Source organism: Rhopalosiphum padi, chromosome 1 (assembly GCF_020882245.1).
Source record: "Rhopalosiphum padi isolate XX-2018 chromosome 1, ASM2088224v1, whole genome shotgun sequence".
Lineage (NCBI taxonomy): Eukaryota > Metazoa > Arthropoda > Insecta > Hemiptera > Aphididae > Rhopalosiphum > Rhopalosiphum padi.
Genome location: NC_083597.1, coordinates 81365674 through 81389576, shown reverse-complemented (window position 1 = coordinate 81389576; position 23903 = coordinate 81365674). Strand labels below are relative to the sequence as shown.

General features: G+C 24.6%; 2 protein-coding genes and 1 pseudogene across 2 annotated transcripts; 2 read left to right on the top strand and 1 right to left on the bottom strand.

Annotated features, from left to right (window-relative positions):
• The first annotated feature begins 910 nt into the window (after nucleotides 1–910).
• Nucleotides 911–2447, top strand: LOC132923475 (uncharacterized). Its single transcript, XM_060987504.1, has 3 exons — nucleotides 911–1103; nucleotides 2041–2171; nucleotides 2259–2447. The coding sequence occupies exons 1-3, from the start codon at nucleotides 911–913 to the stop codon at nucleotides 2445–2447; spliced, it is 513 nt and encodes a 170-aa protein (XP_060843487.1).
• A 945-nt stretch (nucleotides 2448–3392) lies between these two features.
• LOC132926996 (uncharacterized) lies at nucleotides 3393–5664 on the top strand (annotated as a pseudogene).
• A 1294-nt stretch (nucleotides 5665–6958) lies between these two features.
• Nucleotides 6959–19545, bottom strand: LOC132920148 (fatty acyl-CoA reductase wat-like). The gene is made up of 12 exons (XM_060982316.1): nucleotides 19233–19545; nucleotides 14794–14952; nucleotides 13131–13224; nucleotides 11974–12096; nucleotides 11773–11898; nucleotides 10163–10311; nucleotides 9842–9951; nucleotides 9187–9379; nucleotides 8264–8414; nucleotides 8012–8136; nucleotides 7600–7857; nucleotides 6959–7508 (listed from the first exon to the last, which is right to left on the bottom strand). Exons 2-12 carry the CDS (start codon nucleotides 14949–14951, stop codon nucleotides 7421–7423), a joined length of 1575 nt encoding a protein of 524 aa, XP_060838299.1. The 5' UTR covers nucleotide 14952; nucleotides 19233–19545; the 3' UTR covers nucleotides 6959–7420.
• Nucleotides 19546–23903: the final 4358 nt, after the last annotated feature.

Here is a 23903-nt window from a genome sequence, read left to right as displayed (position 1 = left end):
ATCACTGGATAAAAAAACATAGTGTTAATACAATTTTTACAGGTTTGTCATAAATTGGTCTAATATCAGTATAAAAATATTAATAATTTTTAATAATTTTTTTTCTATATATTTGAAGTTTTAAATTTGACTATATTGATTAAAATCATAACAATTCACAAATTACGAATACTTTAAAGGAAATCATTTATAAAACCTTCAATTTCTGTAGCCAAAATTTGAAAATGTAATTCAATGTTCCTTATTATAACTTATAAGTATTGTCTGAATTAACCAAAAAAAGATGCATTTTGAATTGAAATCCGGGCCCTACTTAATTTATGTTCAAACCAAAAATCTAAAAAAATGTACAGACACAATTAAGACATTTTCAGAATATGAAGATAAATTATTATATGATATTATCTATTTTTACTTTTCTACCATAAATCTAGTCACAATGTTGTGCAGTAAGGTGGTATTGACTCATAAATTAATAATAATAAGAATATAATATGGTATACAATGAACAAAAGTCACAAATTATATTATAATTAATAATAATAATATAGTAAATGCAATATTTTCATACAAAATTAAATCAACCTACCCCAAAAGCTAGGACTAAAAATAAAAAATAAATATATTAGAGCAGTATAAAAAAAAACATATATCAAAATATTCTCAGTGAAATTATATACTGACAACCCAAAGTCTCATCTCAGAATCGTTTGAAAAACAATAATAAAATTAAAATTTCACGTAATACGTAAATATAATTGCGAATATTTTGTTACCATGGTAGTCGTGTTGCAGTATTTCTCAACAATAAACTTATAGATACTATGTATAAAGCGATTATAATTTATAAATTATAAAACTAGGCTTTGATAATAATATAATATTATACTATTATAGAACATGGTATGAAATGGCTTTTATCGTTACCAAAGTCGTGATATCTGTGGGCCACAATGTGCTTAGCATTGAATTGGCGTTCAACATACTCCAAAGAAAAGTGTTTGTCGACAATAAATTGGACGTATTTATTTTAACTTTAGACGTTAACGAAGTAATTGAAACGGCTGAACATATTAAAAAATGTTGTTTCTCCAACTTGAATGGTACTTATTTACCTGTTAACAGAGTGATCTATTTAACGTAAGACCTTCATTATTACAGAAAACTCTAACATTTTTGAAAGTATTTTTTTACGTAATTTTAAGTCGTAACAAAACAATATTTGTGTAAAATAATTAAATTTTCCACTATTTTGAATAATAATATATATTTTTAATTTCTTATTCCTAATTAAAATATTAATCGGAGTGATTCGGTCGTTAAAAATTAAATTTCGGACAAGTAATTTTTAAATTATAGGTGTTTAAAGTTTAGATGAGAAGAGTAGTAGATCAACATTTTACGGATATCCTTTCCTTCCATTCATCATACTATCTTTAAATGCTTATAAATTATAAAACTGATCCAAAATTCGATTTTTATACATCAAAATATTTCAAAAAATTATAAATACATGATGTCATTAAAAATGTAAAAAAGATAACGATAAATAATGATAAAAATATATTTTACGAAAAAATAAAATACTGAAATAATGAGTCTTACGGTAAATGGATTACCCGGGAGTGCAGATCGTTCAATTTCTATACATATTTAATAAAACTTGCATTTAGTTAAAGTCATAGGTAGCTATTAGATTTTGTTTTTTCAAATATTTTCAAAATATTTTATTTTTTTTGGAAAAATTAATCTGCATTAGTAATAAACTAATAAATAACAATTTACTTATAATAGGCAAAATCTAATGATTTATGGTAGGCTAATGATCGATTTAATCGTAATAGAATATATATACATATTATAGATCGTTAATATTGTATAAAAATAATAGTTATGAATAAATAATTAATATCGATTTTGGATTTTTGGATTCGTTGCTGTTAATCGTATATATTTATTTTTTTTTGAATATCATTAGTACGTTAAACCAACACTACAATCACCGTCCTCGTCATAAAAATCATAAAAATCTGTTTGCAGAATTAATCGTGACCGAAGATTATCTCGAAGCGTTTTCGAAGGCTGATTATTTTCTACTAATGACTAATCTGAATGCGTCTGACCGCATAATTCACGAAAACATCCACAACTTAGATCATGTTTTCAAAAAGGTCAAACCTAACAAGCGCTTATATATTATACTATATAACTACGTTTAAAAAACTTTGCGAATATTAATACATGGTAATACGACGTAGGCCAAATTGTTCGATCGTCTGGCCAACCTGAACGCTAGGATCGTCGTAATGGGACCGTGGTCAAATACATGGTTACAGATTTTCGCGGAAGTCGCGACACGCCTACGCAAGTGCAACTTTACCGGTTTGTCTAGACATCACGTGAGTAAAGCGTTGGGGCTCATCGCACGAAAACTTGACGTGAGTTAATTGTGTATATGTCATAATAATATAATACAGTAATAGTATATTACATTGTAACAGTATATTATTAATATTCATATACTTAAATAATGCTGTGGTTTTGCTTTCGATGAGATGTTTTTATTATTATAAAAACAACGTTATACATACAATATATTGTATAATATTTATAATATTTTATATTATTATATTATGTTTTGACTTCGTTATGAAATTTAGCAACGATTATATAAATAAAATAAAAAACGTATTGTACAAAGATGAATGATAAATATTTAGTACAATTTAATACGACGAAATATATTAAGTTTAGTATAATAAATAAATGCTTATCTTTCATACTTTAAATGTTAATTATTTTTATGTGAGCACTGAGCATAGACCGTTTGCCGAATGGTCTTCTACGTATGGACAGTTTGTTTTTTATAAGTTAATAACACTGCTCGTGAGTCATATTCGAAATACGGAAAACGACTAAACGTATCAAAATATTTACGATTTTTTTCTGTAATTATAACAAAAACGCTTACATTTTTGAAGGTTAAGTGTTGTTATAGTAAAATGTTTAAACTATCTTTAGATATTTTTACCTATGTGGTAAATGTGATATTTTTACAACCATGCGGTTGTTTTATTTTTAAATTTCTGGAAAAATAAACTCTACATCCTTTGTTAAATACCAAATTACATTTTTAATTATTTATTTTTGTATCAGGAATGTTTTTAAATTTTAAAGAAGTGATGAGTGGTATTGATTTTACAATAATGTGTGTTTTTTATTGTGTCTGTCATCACTTTTTGGGGCGATGTATTTTTAGATTTCGATATTTTTACTTTTGGTTATTTTGGCCAATTACCATTCATGAGTCATAATGTACATCATATCTGATGTAAAAAAAATTTCAAAGTCAAATATGATAGTTGATATAGTAAATTACTAAAAAAATAATAAATTAAGTATTTACACAATATATTCGTGTGAAACAGTGTGAAATGCAAGAACTGTCAGACGTATATGTTTGGGGAAAACATCACTTGGACATTACTAACGCAAAGAAAAAAACGAAATTTGGACCGGGAAAATATGATTTACAGTGTATGGTGAAAATGCAGAACGTTATGGATCTATTGCCTTCGAATTGGATCGATAATGTTTTTACGCCGCAGTTTGTACGCATCATATACCGCTTATAAATTACAACAATATATATTATTATGATTACAGCCCATTTTCCAATAAATATATTTCAAAAGTTTACTCAATTTTGATTTTATGAATGACTAAATGATTCACAAGTGAAATTAATGTCTGATTTATACGTTAAAAAAAATATTTATTAAAAAATGTCTTTGTGGTCCTATTATAATAATAATTCTTAACAAAATTAAAGCAAACTTAACACACGCCAGTATTAATTATATTAAGGACTTTCAACTTTCTAAATTTACATTTTTTCACACCAAACTTGCTCAGCTTGGCTAAATTTTTGTCAAATTATCTGTCCTTAAATTGTGCGTGTCGTATTTAGGAAGCAGTACAAATCGTTAAAACCTATAGACAATGCGTTATATCGGCGGTTTGCCATCACATAATCGATTGGTGTCAAGGCACGGATAACAGAACGGTGTGTATGACACTTTTCATACATCAACCGGGACATATTAACGATTGCGTTTTCTCATCATACCCGGTGGTCATCAGCAAGTCTGGACAAATTTCTGTTCGTGTAAGTTACCTACTTGCAAAATGTTTCATTTATTTTAAATAAAGATTATGTGAATATAATTTAATGTAAAACAATATTAATTTTCAATAATAAGTTCCAGTATCAGTATTTGTACGTAATAAAAGTATTTTCAGAGAAAATCGATTAAATTCAACACTAATTATCGCGCGAAGTCTCTCTCCCCAATATTTTACCTATGTAGTTTTTTTTTTTGAAATTATGTTTTTTTACAATTATTTTCTTATTTATTATATTTACCTATGAAACAGTTAAAGTATTTTTTTTTATTTAGAACAAATTATATAGGTTTATAATTTCATAAGATCATTGGTGCTTAGTTTGATTTTTTTTTGAGTTTTTCTTTGTCATTTTGAAAAAAGGTGTATTTTTCTAATATAGATAACTGTCTAGGTATGTAAGTGGTTCTATGTCATAATATTTTCGAAATGATATCGTTGGTCAAAATATCTTTAATCAATGTATCTTTTAAACTGTTTTAAAAAAAATATTTATTCATATAATTAATTTAATACATTTTTACACATATTATAAGTATAAAAATAGGTAAAAAGAAACATTTCTTCAAAAACCAAAAATATAGGTACTGTATAATAATAATAATAATTATATATATACTAAAACTCAATTAATTAAATTAAAATTATAGTGCTTAATACTGAATATTATTAGATAAACATCTTAAAATATTGAACTGTTGGTATTTTCCACAATTATTTTTATTTTTATATCATGATATCATTGTACTTTTTACGGCTTGGTGGACTTGATTCTCCCGATAATCATTTTTCCAATCGAACCTGATATCACATAATTATTCTATTTGTTGTAATTAAATAAGATAAAATATAAATAACACTTGTTCTTATTTTAAGAAACGTATTAATTTCCATATTTAAACGTGGTTTGCTCCAAATGGTGTATTAAAAGCATAATTGAAAGCATCCTTCTACCGAATTATTCATATATAGAAGATCTTGACTAAATTTTGATCGTAGATATAATGATATAACAGCTAATAAGCTAATAAAAATCAGTATAAAAGAAATTTTGTTCAAATATATTATTTTGAAGATATTTTGACCGGTTACCATGTAAGTCACTCCGAATGGATAAATTTATTGACACGTGTAGGTTTAAACATAAATATTTGATGCCTCAATGGTAATAAATGTGTTTAATTATGTAATTTGAAATATATTAAATTATTTCAATTTGTGTACAATTTTTGCTTTCCAATATTAAATTATTGTTATTAAACTTTAATCATTTACAATTGAAAGAAAATATAATTATGAATATTAATAATTTACAACTAATTAAGAAATATAATAAAAAGTGATGAAATATTTTATTATTTGTTTTAGAACATTGAAACGGATTCTCAACAATATGTAAAATTGTACAGATATCTTGAAAATCAACAAAAAGAAAAGTGTCTTATTCGCAATTACATCAAGTATAATAATATTAAATAATGCTTATTATAATCATTAAAAATACTGCCGTGACTTTTGACGAAAAAAACGATTAAGTATAAGTATAAATAAGACGTTGAACGGAAAATAGTTACATATTTAAAAAAAATATTTTATATGGTTCTGAACCCAAAAAATATGTTATGGTAATAACATTTATGAGCAGAGTGTTAGGTGAAAATTAATCAGTCTTAATATTTGGTAATAATATTATGTTATGGTAGTAATAATTTTATTATATTAAAAATATTAATTATTATATAAATTATATACATAAAAATAGTTAATAGCTTAAAAATAGTTAATAGCTTAAAAATAGTTTACAGACAAATTCTGTAAACTAAACTATAATAAATCAATTCTTGTTAATAATTGAAAATTTACTGGTGATTTGTTACTTATTTTTAAAAATAAACGCGCTAACAAAACGTGAAATATTTAATAAATAACATAGACTAAATAAATTCACAAAGTACCCAATGAAAAAATAATTTGTGCTCTATTCTACTGAAACTATCAATTGAAATAAATTGTATATTCTATGTTATCAAAAGACACATTAATTGCCAGTGTATTTATGAATATTAGTTTATCCAACTATTCCAATTAATAGATCAACTATACACAATTTTCAGTAATATTATAATATTATTTATTAGTACAAAAAACAAACAAACAATTTAAATTTGAATTTGTTTTAGTCTTAAACATGTAAAAAATGTGTATAATGTGGTGTGGTAATTTATTTAAAAAATGGAAATTGATGATTTAATGCACTTACTTACATTTGAAAACCAAAAGTAAAAAATACAATAATTTACCTGTAAGCTTTTATTTTATCAGTCTAAATAAACAGCTGCACTGACTTCTCGAAAGCTACGCCTGTGGTCTGGTACTATGACCAACACGATGAAGTCTACTACTTAACCAACGCACAAACTAATATAATTAAATAATGTATACAAACACAGTATATTGTATTCAGAATAAACAAGTATGCAGTATAAAGCCAGTTATATAGAGGAGCCTAAACTTTAAACCAATATTATTTCTATCATATTTAATGAATTCCAATTAACTTAATATTGTACAATTTTAGTTTCGTACATCATTATTATTTATTATTTTTTTATGGGAACTAATTGATATCAAGTTCAAATTATCATTTTATTTAAACGTAGAATTATAATGATAAAAATAGATGCAATTAACTATAATTTGTCTACATTTTATATTAAATTTACCTAAATGAAAAATTCCATTGTTGAAGTTGAAAAAGAAAACAATTAAAAAGTAGTTTGTTTCACCATATATATTTATTATAATAATTTATATAATAACTAAAAGTCTTTTTAATAATTATTCACATTACTCTTAAAATCGGTAATATAAACTATTTTCGGATATAATACATTTTAAAAGTAAGTATATTATATCCATACAATATTTTAATATTAACAATAATAATTATTAACTCCACTTATAATAAATACAAACACGTTATACCTACTTAATATTATAAAGTATGCTTGGACGCATAAAAACGAGTATGTACAACAATAATATTATTAAAGAATTTTAAATAATTTTGAGTATAAAAATTATCATAAAATTGTACAAATTTGAGTAAAAGTAATATACATCATAATGAGATACAAAACAAAATTCATAACAACTAAGCGATTTATGTTTATATAATACATATGTTTATTATACATGTATAATCGCCATTTAGGACAACAGAGATTTGAATTACCTACACGAATAGTATGAACAGCCCATACACTATTAAAATCAATAATGCCACCAATATAGACATTAACGTGTAGTGAATCATGTACAATCTGAAAACATAAATTAAAAAAATAAATAAATAATCTTCAATTGCTTGTGATAAAAAAATAATGACCGATCTTTCGGATTGTGTTTACTGACTTTTTAGTTCGTTTTAGTGCTTCCGGCACCGAGTCAATTGTATCTTTTATGATGTACAATCTAATTCCCAAAACGTGTTTTTTGAAATACTCATTCCAGCTTAATTTAGATATGTCGAACTTGAATAGGGACTGGTCTAACTTGGACATCTTTTTTATCAGCGATCTTGTATTATCATCGTGAAACGTCCACGATTGTAGACTGAAGTATGATATAACTTCAGAGAATTTATGCATTTTTTTGTATCCGTCCATTAATCTGAAAATGTAAAAATCGAAGGTATATTATAATATGGGTATACAATTATACATACATCGATATAGCCGGTTGTTTGAGAAAACTTTTATTTAGTCATATAATATTAATATAAGTACAATATATTTTTTTTCGTTTTTCATCATCGTTTACTTACTGTGGCTTTCTTCCCGTGAGCTTGGCTAAGGAATCGATAATGTAACCAGGTAAAGTATGAAGAAGGAAACATAAAATTGTATATTCGTATTTGTTTTTGGATAGTCTTAACATAATTGGCCAGATCTATAAATAAAAGAAGGCAAAAAAAAAAAACATAATTATTTTCATTTGATCATAAATATTGCCTGTGCGTAAACAAACTCATTCTTGCATTCAACATAATTATTTAAAACGTTTTAGGACCACTCACCGCTTTTATAGAGGGTACATTGTATCCAAATGTCATGTTGTATGATGAAAATTCTCCCCATGTCAAGGGATTAGAGCTCGAAGAAACGATATTGTAAATTTTTGGCTCATGATTTTCTTTATTCAAACCGTTGGCACTTTTATGATTTTGCCTAGGATATTTAGTATGTTTAGTATGTTTTAATTTATTTTTACTTGTTATATTATTAAAAGTATATATAAAGACATTTAAAATGAAAACTTACAATATAATTAATTATTACTATACTCATAAGGTAATAGTACCTAATACCAATACTACGGCTGCATTAGACAAACATGGTGTATTTAAAACCGTCATGAAATATTATTTATTCTAAATATTATTGAATAAGTACGTGCCTTTAAGCCAATGCAAATATTAAATAATTTTGATGGTTATAAAAATAATTACATATTGCATAAATACTCGTAGACCGTTTTTTTTCTTAAAATAATTATTATATCAGTTACGTCGAAAATTGGTACAATTTTACGATCTTTACTCAATTACTGACTTGCTTATTTCTTTATAGTACTGCAGATTTATCAAAATCATAATAATTTTATACTTTCATCGACTGACATACGAACAAAAGAACAGTATATATGATTGAAAATAATATAATTACACGTACCGTGTAGCGCTGTTCTGTAATATTTTAATTATATTTCGAGATTAAGGCCCCCTACATGATATAAATATTTTGAAAATACATCTTTTTAATGACTATGGACGTCATTGCTTAAGGGACTATCAGTCGTCTACAGCGTCAAATGTTTTAATTCTTAACAAATTTCAATAATATGACTATTTGCTCCGATATTATCGGTGCTATACGAACGTGAAAGCACAATAAAATATCATAACCCTCACAGGTACTCATTTGTAAAATCGTTATTCACCATTGATTGTGGATGTCCCAGGCGGAGGCCAAAACAGCGTTGCTAACGAAATCTCCAGGTATGATGTCAGCTATTTGTTTGGGATCAGCACACATGCACCGCATAAGACCAATGCCGGTGGCCGCTACGACTCCCGTTGGTCCGTAAAAGTTGTTGATCCACCCGGAGACAGGTTCGTCGTCGGTGGCAACAACTACGGTTCAAAAACAATTTACAAAAATTTATAATTTCTATATAATAACAACTACAGCTATGAGCCACTGTATCAGTAGTGCAAATAGAAATGTCTTGGTGGAGTACGAAAATAAGTAGGGTCCGTAATAAATATTTGTATTTTCTACTTAGAGTTTATGATAACTATACATATAATATAGAAGTATTACTGTCAAGAATATTATTATTACTATAACTAATATTAATACAGAATACAATTTTTGTATGTCTGTTTTTCATCACTTGATAAGAGTACATTTTATATTATTATTATTTTTATTAACTACTAGAATAAACCATTATAGCTCAACAATTGTTATATAAAAAATATACATGATATTATTACAATTCAATAAGAATACTTATGAAAGCCAAGGGGTTTCAGGCTGGTTGCTACACCATAATACATAGAATCAAACACAAGTATACACTTTTTACTCACTCATCGACGGCCTTATCACTCCGACGGGCAACCCTTTGCCGTATGTTAAAATTTCGCCTTCGGCAATAGCTTTTGTCATTGCATACGTGTTTGGCCACTCTTTCAACACTCTACATGAATAAAACAAGCGATTATTAACACATTTAAATTTTTTTCGTCAATCTTTTTGACCCTTAATTAATTTTATTCATAAATTGTGACTATTCTTGACCAATATAAAAACCAATAAATTATTTTCTATTTATTTCAATTGAGTAATAGATTTTTGTTCTATCTATTAACCAAGAAAGAATTATGCAGATAAGTAGGTATACTACTTACGAAGGAGTAATTCTTTCGATGTAGTCATCGTCAAGACTGTTTACGAGCTGTAACAAATTATCTCCAGATATTGGTGGTTTGTAGAATATCTCATCAACGACTTTTCTCCCGGCGCAATTCGAGTAAGCTGTAGAAATGTGGACAAAAGCCTAAACGGAAATAAGTGTAAATAAAATTAAAGTAAATAAAAAAACTTATTAATTTGGTAGTACTTAATTAGTATCACAAGTCGTTGTTATTATTATAATTATTTTAGATTCTGAGCGGAACGATGAATGTGTTGATTTTATCATGGATGTGATTTTTTTATATATAATAAAACACAATAAGTTGTCGATAAATTGCTTTAATTTTCATAAATAGAAGTTATTTTTGATATTAAATTATATGCAGTTTGTACTTTATAGAGGATAAACTTAAAAATTCTCAATACTTATTTTTAAAATTGGGAAAAGCAAACAAAAATTAAGAAAAACGGGAATTTTCAAACAAATTATATTTTCAACAAAATTAATTTTGTTGTTTTTATGTAACACGAAAACAAAACCCGTAAATAATTGATATTTTCACCAAATATTTATATTATCATATTATACTATAGAATTTAAAAAATTGATAACATTTTTTGAGTTATTTATAGGCATTTGAAATTTTCAATTTTTTTAGTTTATAAATGTATATTTTTTTATAAAATTATTTGTTAAGTAGAATTAATGTTTGAAAATGTTATACAAAATATATTCATATATCTGTATAAAGGAATTAAAAACACACAGGCACAATTTTATTTTTATGCATTTGAAGTTAGAATTTTGATGAAATTCATCAAAACCACAAACTAGTTTTTAGTCAAAAATGTATAAAAACTTTTATTTTAGTATCTAAGAAATTGAAAATTTAATACAAGATTTCACATAAGTAGTTCATATCGGAACCATAAAACCCAAAACATATATAAAAACAATTAGTTTTTTATAGACATTTTAAGTTAAAATTTGGACGAAATTAATTATTTAAACGATAAATTAATATTATTTTGTTATGATTTAAAAGTGTTAGTGGGACCTTAAAATTGTATGTACTTTATATTATTATGGGTTTATTAATGCGTAATAATAATCTTAATTTATTTTAAATTACCAACTCATTAATCATTATATAAGTGTGAATCTATTTTTACTGTTTTATGGTATTTATACAGAAAGATTTTATTAATTTTTGAACTATAAATTAAGTTGATATAATTATGGTATAAATATATATATTACTTTAAATTAAAATTATTAAGTATAATAATATAATTAATGCAATATTTTCGGAAAAAAATTATATCAACCTATTAAAGTGCTAAAAGCAAAATAATTGACTTAAGTATCAATATCAAAAAAAACATTAACCCTTGGTGATATAGGCTAAATAGACTGTTTCCGATCAGAATCGTTTTTCGTATACAATGAAAATATATCATTAAATTAAAATTTAACAGGCCTAAATAGTCCTCTAGACATCTAATGTGCAGCAGAGCGGTACTCACTTACCTACCTTTTTATAAGTGCTTTTGGTTAAATAAAAAATACATAATAACAAGTGCATACGAGTGCATTATTTACCTTTAAGTTTGACATTTCTTGGCTCATTTTCAGCATATCTTGTAAGGCAATTATATTGATGTTAACGGCTTTTCTTAATTGTTCGTCGAATCTTACTGTGGCGGCCGAGTGTATAACAATGTTAACCTTAGTTAAAAAAAAATTATTAAAAAAAAGTTAATGATTAATATAATTATTTTTATGTTATATAATATGTGTTACTTCATTTTTCATAATATTCATGTATTGAACATCTATCCCTAAATTTGGTAAAGAACAATCACCGATAACTGCTGTAATCTTTTCCAAGTAATTGGGTTGTTGTTTTTTCATTAATTCAAATACCTGAAATAATAAATTGAACACCTCGAATTTTACTTAACTGAACATAAATTTATTTTTTAATTATTCAATATTATTACACTAATTTTAAAAACGATTGGAAAATAAAAAATTAACAATACAAATAAATTAATGAAAATATATTGAATATTTCTGCAATTATATGAAAAAAAAATTTATACCAATTATAACATACGAAAGTTAAAAAACAAATATATGAATATTGAAAAGATATATTTTTTATATCAAATTTTAAATTTTACATAATTTACACATACATTTTTATTAATTGTATTAATAGTTTACACAAATTGTAAATATATTTTTTGAATTAAATAATTCAATATGTATTTGTAAGTATGTATATACATTATATTATACGTATTTATACATTGTATAATATTATATATAACATTTTTAAATATACTTAAATTGCGTTTATAGTATTAATTGACACTTTTAAAGGTCAATAACTCTTTTCTTCTTCATTTTTGACATTCAAGTATAATGTGTTTGCTATTCGTTTCATATGTTTTTATTTTACACTTGTTATTTATAAATATTATTGTTTTTTACATGTCATTTTTGATACACACATTTGATTAAATGAATCAACATAAATATGACTCAGTCTAAATCCATTTGAATGTATTATTTATTCGGAATTCGTGAATGAGCATATATGATATTTAAAAAGTATTTTAACTGGGTAATTTTATAAAAATTAAGTTTAACAATAAGTAGCTCGTAAGTTTGATTTAAATGATAGTATTTATGTTTGAATTATAAATAATTTAATAATTATGTTAATCTTATTATTTCGATTTAATAAAATGAATAAACATCTGATATACATTTGATGTATATTATTCAATATATCTTGAATACTACGTATTTAATGTAATATAATTTAGCCATAATATTATAGACATTAAAATACAGTGAAAATGTATTATCCATGCATAACAATAGTTAAATTTCTGAAACTATTTTCTTCAAACTATCTAAATGTGATAAAAATAAAAATATTTACTCACCGGGTCATTAAAGAGCTCTTTAAACCTATCTTCTGTAGTTTTTCCTTTTTTCTCTCTGATCAAGACATAAATTCTTTTAACACCTGAACAAGTTCTAAAATAAAAATAAAATGCATTTTAGGTAATTTACTATTATAAATATATACATAATATTGTCATAATATAATATTACATCGAACATTATTGGATTTATGTTTAACTGTTCTTAATTATTAAGTTAGCCTACATTTAAAAATTAAATTTTTTATTTTAATATTTAAATACTATAATAATTCACTGTTTGAATTATCGAAGAAAAAAAAATTTTATTAAGACATCTAAGGTATAATAATTTACGACGTTTTAAAATTAAATAATACAATTAGGTATAATGGAAAATCATTAGGTTGTATACGTTGTACAAAATATAATACTGTATGCGTGTTAAAATTGAAATGTGTGTTACGACAGTAAATTGTCTTGAGTACCTAAATAAATTAAAATCTGGCATTGTCAGTTGATACGGAAGTAAATAATATATACTTTCATATAAGCCCCTTTTATGGGATATTAGTATTTCAAATCATAATAATATACATGTGATTAGGATAAACTGATTAAGTAATAAAATTTGGAAACAAAATGTATATAAAAATAAGATAAAAAAATCAAACTTGAGCTTACGTAGACTACACTTATTAAATATTCTGCATGACGTACCTACACACTATATATTTTATACTCTTTGTTTCCCGTGTTTTGTTTTAAATCACAAAAAACCATATAGGTACACAGCTACTCAAGTATTCTGATGTCGTGATAAACTTATTTACAAACATAGGAATATATTTAAATTTTAAATAAACAATCCTGAGTATGAATTTTAATTTATAAAACCAGAATTGTAGAGTACCTAACCTACAGATAATATTGTTATCGTCCACCGTTTTGGTTATATATAATATTTTGAAATAATTCTTAACAATAATCCAATTACGTGCTGTAGGTACGCCGTTGATCAGTGCATCGATTATAGTTAAGTTCTACTTAATAGTTTCAAATTTCAACGTTCGCTGTGTATAACTCAATATTATAATTACACGTAAGGTTATTCTAACGCACAGAAAATTCGGAAAAAAATTAACAAACTTAAAATTATGGTTAATTATAAATAATATGGCATATATATATATATAATCATTTTACAAAGAATATTCTTATACATAATATATTATTATACATACAGTGGCGTGGTGAATAACGTTTGCCTAATGCAATTATTTAGCCCTAGAAATTTATCTTGAATTTAAAAATTAAAATATTTGTGAATGTATAATTAATTATTATTGTATTTTTTTTATTATTAAATTGTTAATGAACTTTGTCATATAATAAAAATCTTAAATTAGCATACAGTTTTAAATTATATATCATGTTGTAGGGGGGTAGTGAGTGAGTCATATTTTAAATACTTTGCTTAAAATTTGAAAATGCTTGCCACGTGACTGTATACATACATATACAGTCGTGTTGACATATTATTGTATATCTGAATATATTTAATAAAAACTATGCTGTGAACTCACAAAATATGTAGGTAATTAACAATTAACAATTTAAATCCGATTAAACAATAGTGTGTCGTGTAATATATTATAGACGTTTTTGGATGAATAGCTGTTACCTGATTAGTTTTTCTAGTATTAAATTGCCTACAAATCCAGTGGCGCCAGTCAAAAATACCGTCATACCATCGTAAAAAGATTGAATTTCTGACATGTCATGAGTTGTGTTCTGGCTGTTCGAATCAAAGTTATCCATGGTTGCAATATCAGCAGGCATTCTGAAATATCAAAATAATGCACAGAATAAAAAACTGTACGAATTACCAATTAACCCACAGCTAGTGTTGTTCAAACACATTGTAACTTATAAAATAAATTAAATTATGTATCCTTGAGTATATAGCCTAATACAGATGACTATGTACGACTTTTTACTGGCCAAATACGTTTTTAATACTATATAGTTAATTATCAAAGCGCGTGGTGAAATATTACAAAAAAATTACCATTGCGTCCTTAGAATATAACATAAAGGTATAAGGTATACCGTATACCTACTATTATACATATAAGGTAATATAGAAATTAGCTGTTACATTAATGTTAAGCTTTTTGTACTTGTGTGCTAATTGTTAATAAATAACTGCCACATAATTTTATAACTACGTAAATTCAAATCAAAAACATTTGGGAAGAAAAAAAATTAAAATGCGATGACCTAGCTATGCATCAAGTGTTAATATTATTATTAATAACTCATTAATACGAATACGTTATGATTACATAATTGTCGTTGTAATTTATTATTTAAAACATAACTATTATTGAGTAAATTTTTAATTTATATAAATAACTGTTGAATTTTACAGAAAATAAGCTTGAATTTAAAACACTAAAACGACGGTATAACCAAAAACCAAATAGAAAATTACCGCATACAAATAATAATACAATTATAAACAAATATCAGCATATTTCCCAACAAATAAAATTATAATTTATAATATATTTATTTATTTATTAATTATATTCTTAAATACAAATGGATTGAATCCAATTCAAATAATTTTAAATTAATGAAAAACAAACAAAAATTGAAACAATGACAACTATAATAATAATAAACCAAATAAGGTATTATGGGGGGTGCTCATTAACCAGTTTTGTCTCCTGTATGAAAGATTCATTTTTAAATAAAATTTAAAAAAAGGTATATAAATGTCGTAAAGTCAAGTAGGGATTAAAAAAATTGACGTTGCCCGATAATACGGGAGTATCTACACCAAAAATTCATAATTTTTGACAAAAACACTAAATAATTACTTTCAAACTTTCAATCAATTTAAGTCAATAGTACGAAGAACAGGAATGTAATTATTTGAAAATCATTCAATTAATATATTTAATATTTGAGTTGAAACCATATTGGAATATAAATAAACAATCTTTCAATATTTAAACTAATAAAATAAATTCCCATAGCAACATATTTATTGATTATAATAAATAATAATCTTATCGAACAACTCGTGAATAGATTAAACTGTAAACTAATGAAAAAACTAAATATACTATAATCAATATCGTAGTTATTATTGTTGTTGTCTGCTACCGATTTGCTCCTTTTTCTTTTTTTTTGTATATAACAATACATAACTTTTTATCTTTTAATGTATGATACTTTAGAAAGTGTGCTGTTAGTATTAACTCTGTTCAATATATTTATTTCTAAATGTGCAAAAAAGCATATTGAATTTGAATATAACAGTCAAACTTATAATAATATAACTTAAGTCTAAAAACTCTTTAAAGTAATTAATACTATTTTATATATTAATAATGATTTACAATTTCTCTATTTACTTACATATTTTTAACATTAAATTATAGGGCGGCATGGAGGAGCAAAATAAAATGTTGGGGGCACTTGCCCACCCTTGCTCCCGAGTAACGCCGCCCCTACAAACACGCGACTAACTTTGATTTTTAAATTTTTAAATTAATATTTGTATAGGTAGTACTCTATTATGTATCATAGCTGTCATATAAATACCAATTATCGTATTATATTATTATATTATTATATAACTGTAAATACCTATCCTGAATAAATTATAATAGGTTTATTTTAATTCTTAAAACAGGTATTACTTTTTTTTATACATTTTTAAAATATTTATCCAATGATGTAACTGAAAATGCGAATTTTGTAAGGTCAACAACAATAATAAATATGTATCGTCTTCCACGGTAAAACTCATAGACTATAGCATATAACTAACGTTTATATGTAGTTACTGTAAAAAAATGTATCGAAACCTGGCCAGACCTAATATAATATATATATTATGCGTAGTGCGTTGACCGAATCAAATAAAGCGATATAATATTGAGCGAAATACAATTATATTTATTAACATTTGTCTTTGGATGCTGTACCTAGTATACCTGTTAGTATATCTATTGTATATATTTATCATAATACACGTATACACATAGCTATAAATTGTTTTATAAAAAATGTCAGAATTTTATATTTAAACACAAAATACATGATTTAGTTATATTATAAGTATAGCGTGTGCAGATGTATTACGTACTATATCGAAATTCCTTACTATGACTTTAAAAACTGTATAAACTTTATATAAATACACGTGAGATACAAATGGTATGTATTCGGGAATAATTAGAACATCAAACCGAATCAAATTAAGAAATCGACATACAGATGAGACTCAGGCAGTTCCGACTCTTAAACAAAATTAAGGAACAATAATAAATTGATTAAGAATTGTACACACTAGATTCGTCGAATTTCTCGAGGCAAAAAATAACCTCCTATATGCGAAACATGTGGTATTACGCTCACAGTAAAACAATTATAACGGAATGTTAATGATATGAAGAACATTGACTAACTAAACCTCAACACGATTGAAAACCTTGATGCTACACTTGGACACCTGAGTAAAACAAGAAAATGTTATACTTCTTAAAATCAACCAATATGATCACTAAAATATAATCTAATAATAATATTATAATGTAACATTTCATAAATACTTAAAGTAATTTTAACTAGTAATTAAGTGTTATAACTAATGGCCTTTTGAGTAGAGTAATTAACTATTAAAGATAAATGAAACAAAAATGTTAGATTGTTTAGATTAACAGTCATATTATTATTATTATTATACGAATTTATGACACACTTTATTATTAACTGCTATGTAATATGTTGATATATATTTTAACAAAATCCGGTATTCGTAAATTTGAACTTGAAATAATAATTAAAGGTTATATTATGGTGGTTAAATATTAAAGTATTTCTCTTTAAATATGTTTACATTAACCAGACGTGTTAATTATAAATTACAAATCGGTCTTCCATTGACACAATGAATGTATAATATCGTATGTCAAGACCTTTGACCATAAAACAATAATAGAATTTGCTTAAAGTAAGCGGGTATTGAACGTAGTGTATTATAATTTAAAATTCTAAAATGTTTATAATATTTTTAATAGGTGTATACTATATTGATTCAAAATCTGATGTCGTATAAGCATAATATGATATTTTTCAAATTTTACTATTTGCGAAAAAATACAAAAGTACAATTTAAAGAGTTCTTATAGTGGATTTAACACAAATCGAATACATAATACACTTATTTTAATAAATAAATTGATGAAATTAAATAATGTATATGCAATTTAAAAAGAAAAGCAACTAGAACTTATTAAAGCAAATAGTTATATACATTTTTCTGATAACGAATTAAATAAAAATAAATTTTATGCCCTCAAATCTCTATTTATCATATTCAAAGAGGTTTGAATACTAAAAAATAAATTTAAATTTTGAAGACTTATTTAATAGACTGAGATATAACTTATTAAAATATAAATTATAAAAAAAAATATTAAAAATAATTACGCGTATTATTATTATATTACCTGATTACCACTATTACATCGTTTACCTAGTTGAATAAAAAATACTTAGAAATAAATATTCTCTCTTTGGATAAAAATTTCACATTAAAAATAAATTATACTGTATAAATTGAATTGGATTATCTTATTTGCTTATTGAGCTGAATTGAACATAGATTGTAATTGTTGAAATCAATTTGTTCATACAAAATGTATAGGATGGTAATATAAATGAGTCTTCTAAAAATATTGTACTAAATATTTTCTTTTTGATCAGCGATACATTTTTAAACGTATATATAATATATAACTATTTTTATTTTTAGTTTAAATAAATACATTTTGAAACTTATATAAACAATAAATATCTGCCTAATTCATATAATTCATATATTATGTACCTAATAATTTCTAAGGAGTAAGGACTTATAGTTGATTAGATATTTCATAACAAGTTGAATTAAAGACATAAAAAAACTCCTAACAATGGATTAGCAACATATAAAATGTAACAAATAATACCGAAATATTCTAAAAATTAAAATTTTAAAACTGTTCAAATTGTTCTTATAATATTCTTCATACTTATAAAGATATTTAAAATATAAATTACCTGTAAAATCTTCGCTCTAATGTATGGTACTCAATATTTTGGTGCGGAAACTTCACGCTAATCGCAACGTTATACTGTTTGCTATTATAATTGTTTTATAATACGTGTATATGACTATATAATATACTGTTTACTGTTTACTTGGAAAAAAAATTACGATAAAAATCTATCCAAGCAACAAGTACAATATTTCTATAGAATCGTAAAAAATAAAAATCAAAACAGAAAATCGTTCGAAATCGTGAGGTCTGCCGCAAGTGCACTGTCCGGTTGCCTTAGTGGAACTAACTACAGTGGATCCGCATCAACAACATGCGCCAATACACTTAAATACCATTTGACGGTCTAGGTCATACGTGAAACAGGGGAAATTCCCCACAGGTGAAATGCGCATCATATATTCACAGCTGAGAAATTACATGTATACGTAAATTACCGGTGTTGGATCATCTGTTTTTTTCGATATAATTTTTTGTTAATATACATATTGTATCGGGAAATTGTAATGTTTTTCAAAGTACATAACCTACGACGACCATACAGGATGATTTACAAAGCATACTCAACCTGCTCTTACCAGTATGCTTTATGAAATTTTACCTTCATTTTTTTTTTTGCCATATTTATGTGTGGTGTACTAATAGGATTATTTATATACAATTTAAGGACTATCCTTTAATAATTTTAAGTATAAACTGCTTTTAAACTTTTTTGAAATAACAACCATTTTCCTTACTGTTGGTTGTAAAGAAGATGGCTAATTTAATTTTTAAAAATGATGATGCATCAGAAATGCATCTAATAGTTCAAATGATTATATTTTCTGAGTTGTTAATCTTTATATCATATTAATGATAATAATCCTTAGTTTTGTATTGAATATAAAGTAAATGTAGTACTAAGTCTAGTACTTATTATACTCGGCCAATTTTTATAAGATATGTGTAATATTTAATTAATACTTATCACTATTTTTATCCAACTAATTATTAATTAACAATTGTACTCGAAAACGATTCTGAGTGAAGATTTATATACGAGTATATTTCTTTATAATAGGTATTAATAGTTTTAATCATATTATATCTGTTTACTTTCAGTATATATTTCTAGGGATATTTCATATTAAATTATATTTCCTTGTTAGTAATATCAAAGTTTACATTCATTTTTGGTAGAAATAATAACTTTATCTCGTTCTTAAGTCTGAACCGATGTACTATATATTCGTCATCTTTTTATTTTGTATTTAACATCAACTATGGAAAAAATATATTAATTTATTGTTTAGATATTAAGATATTAGTATAATAACTAATAAGATATTTTTGATCGTTATTTATTCATAACTAGGTATTAAGTCGATACCGACATACGACATACAGACAACGAACTGTAGAATGCTATGAATAGGTTCGTATATATCGCTTACAATTGGTTTAGATTTTCGAAAATATTATTATGTATAATTAGTAGAAATATAAATAATTTCAAAAAGTTTCAAGTTACTATGAGTAATATTTTTTTTCCAATCATTATAAAACCATTATTTTTTGTAAACACGTCCAATTTTATAGAAATTGAAGCTTAAAATGTGTATAAACAAATTGTGTATATTATGTTATTTAAATATTTTTTTAAATTGATAATTGTTTATTTATTATACATAACTTATGAGAAACATTGTATTAAATATTCGAGCTTTTTGACCGAGCATAACATTTTTATCAATATTAATAAATTAATGGACAAATTCTAATGTCTATAAATATCTCAAAAAAGGTTAAATATTTTGAAAACCATACCATGTTTAAAATATCTAATATAAATATTTGATTTTATATTAGCAGAACCACAAAATTGATTTAGTCAAATATTAGTGTGTGTAAATGCTTATTCTCGCTTTTCTGTATAATTTTGCCTACGTTATTGTGAGTATTAAGGAAATTACCAATTAAATACGATTTGTTTCCAAAAACCACAATTAACCACAACATTTTAACACTGCAGATTAGTTACTAAATATCAAGGCGAGTCCTCGAGGATTTCGATCCATTCCTTCAGTGCCTATCATTGTACGGTTTTGTTCCAAGGTTGGTATTATCAATGAGTCTAAAAGTGTAAGAGCAGTTAGGTTCAGAAATAATTATGTTTATACATTTTAATTTAAAAATAATAATAATATAGTACATTGTTAAATGTTAATAGCATGTGATAACTTAACTCGGAGTGTTTATTTTTATCGTAAAAATTGACGACGCATTTAATATCTAAACTAAAATAGATACTTTAAACTTAGTTTAATATTAAAATACATTTATTTTAAATACTATTTATTAAAATAGAATAGTACTTTGGTGATCCTTGAAATATTATTCATGCAGTATTCTTCTTATTTATTGTTAATCATACTACAAAACATAATCTTACTAAATATCCTGCAATTAAAATTAACCAATTTCAATGTCACTTTACTTTAAATAATTATATAATATATAGATTAGGTTAATTTTGTAATATATATAAATATATATATAGGTACACGTACATTAAATGATTGAATAGTTTAAGCGTTTCAACATTTTAAAAACCTTATCCAAAATATTTTGAATGTTAACTTATAAAGTCTATATAGACCTATAAATGCACCACAAATTGAATAAAATGTTTATTAATATACATTAATACACACCAATTAGGTATGTGTGTATTGGTAAAGTAGTGAAGTGGTACCTAATTTTAATATTTATCTAAGGACACTAACAAAAAAACTCAAAGATTAAAAAGTATGTATGGTTATTTATTAATTTACCATTTTTTTATAAGAATTAATTGAATAAATACTGATTGTTATGCCGCAGGACTTCACTCGAATAACATTAACAGGTGTGATGAGGTTAATGCGTTGTAAAACAGCCATCGACTGACGCCCACGAACTTTACTGCTGTCACTGTTGTGTCGGGTTACTGCGAATGTTCTAAAAACAGCTTAGAAACTTTATTATACTCATACTCATACATGATGTTATTGGTGATAGTGTTTTGGTCGGAGAACAAACCTAATTTTTTCGTATCATCCCATAATCGTATATTGGAAAATAAAATAAATAGACGAATGAAATTGAACATGACTACAATACATAATATCTAATTTTTATAAGGTTATTTATAATTAACAGTTAAGGTTAAGAAGGAGTTTATCTCACTAATCACACCCGGATATACGATTGAGTGAAATTTTCACGTAAAATCATAAATAGTTTTTACGTTATTAGTTTTTAATTTATATATTTTAAGTTGTAATTACTTGAAATAATCCTAAGTTTGTTTTCGTAAATTACATAATTTATAATTAGTAAATTGATAATTTCTAAAAACAATATTAATAACTAATTAATAGTTATTTAAATAAAAAATGTATTAAACACATTTAAAAATATTTGAAATATTCTAATGTTTGATTTATTACTTATCCTTTATAATCGACAAGTTCTTCAGCATAACCACAGTTCTTTTTTGCGTGTGTATGAATATTTTTTTTTTGTTCACTTGGACATGTTTACACTATTATTTTTAAATACTTAAAAGGTAGAAATCCTCGACATATATTATAATCTAACAATACTATTTAAAAAATAATTAATTAATAATTATACAAGACAAATGAATAAATAATTACCGTAAAAAAAATGTTTAACTCTATAAAACGATGTGGTAAAATATTTTTTTTCTAGCATAAAATAATAATATGATTCAACTCACATATTATAAGTACATAGAGGAATAAAAAGTAATAATCAGAATTCAAATAAATTTATTATTAAAGAAAAAATAGGAATGAGCAGATTTAACAACGAAGTTCAAACGGATTGGAATAAGTATGTCATAATATCCTCTTAGGCTTTTTTTTATCAATTTATTTGGTTTAATCAATCACTTATTGTATCTACCTGTATAATATAATATTTCATAATTTTCTATTTTTCCTTGATTTCCATTTAAAAAAATAATTATAAATAACATCAATTTACTACATCATTATTCCTTTTATATAGAAAAAATAACAATGTTTGAGTATTTAGGTATATCTGTGTAAGAGATTTACAAATAAGTCTATTGCTTTCGTGGTTCTGAATTTTATTATATAAATAATGTAATCTTATACTCGAGGATGTGTTTTTCAAAGCCAATTATTTTAATTTTGCATTTTAAAGAGGTCTTACACGGCAGTTTTGTTAGTTCATAAAAAACGAATATTTGTTTATTTTTATATAAGATTATCATTGGTTACAATAAAGTTATAATTGGAGATCATTTTAGGACTATATTTTGTACCTATTTTGTTAAAATCATGCAAATGTTTTTGTTAGGCATTTTTGGAGCTTACATTTAACGTAGTTTAAGAAGGGATTAAAAACACAGACATTTAATTTGTCACGGGTGACACCATGCAGGATCAGCTAGCTTAAAATAAAATGTCTAGTTACAAAAAAAATAAATCGTATATTAACATATAATATTACTTAAAATTTAATAATGTATATAATATTTAAGAAATTTGCAATATTTAGATTATTTACTACTCCAATATTATTTTTATTTTTTTACAGTGTTTAACAATGTTAACATATATTACAGAATAATCCTCTTTAATTTTATTTCGATACTCTT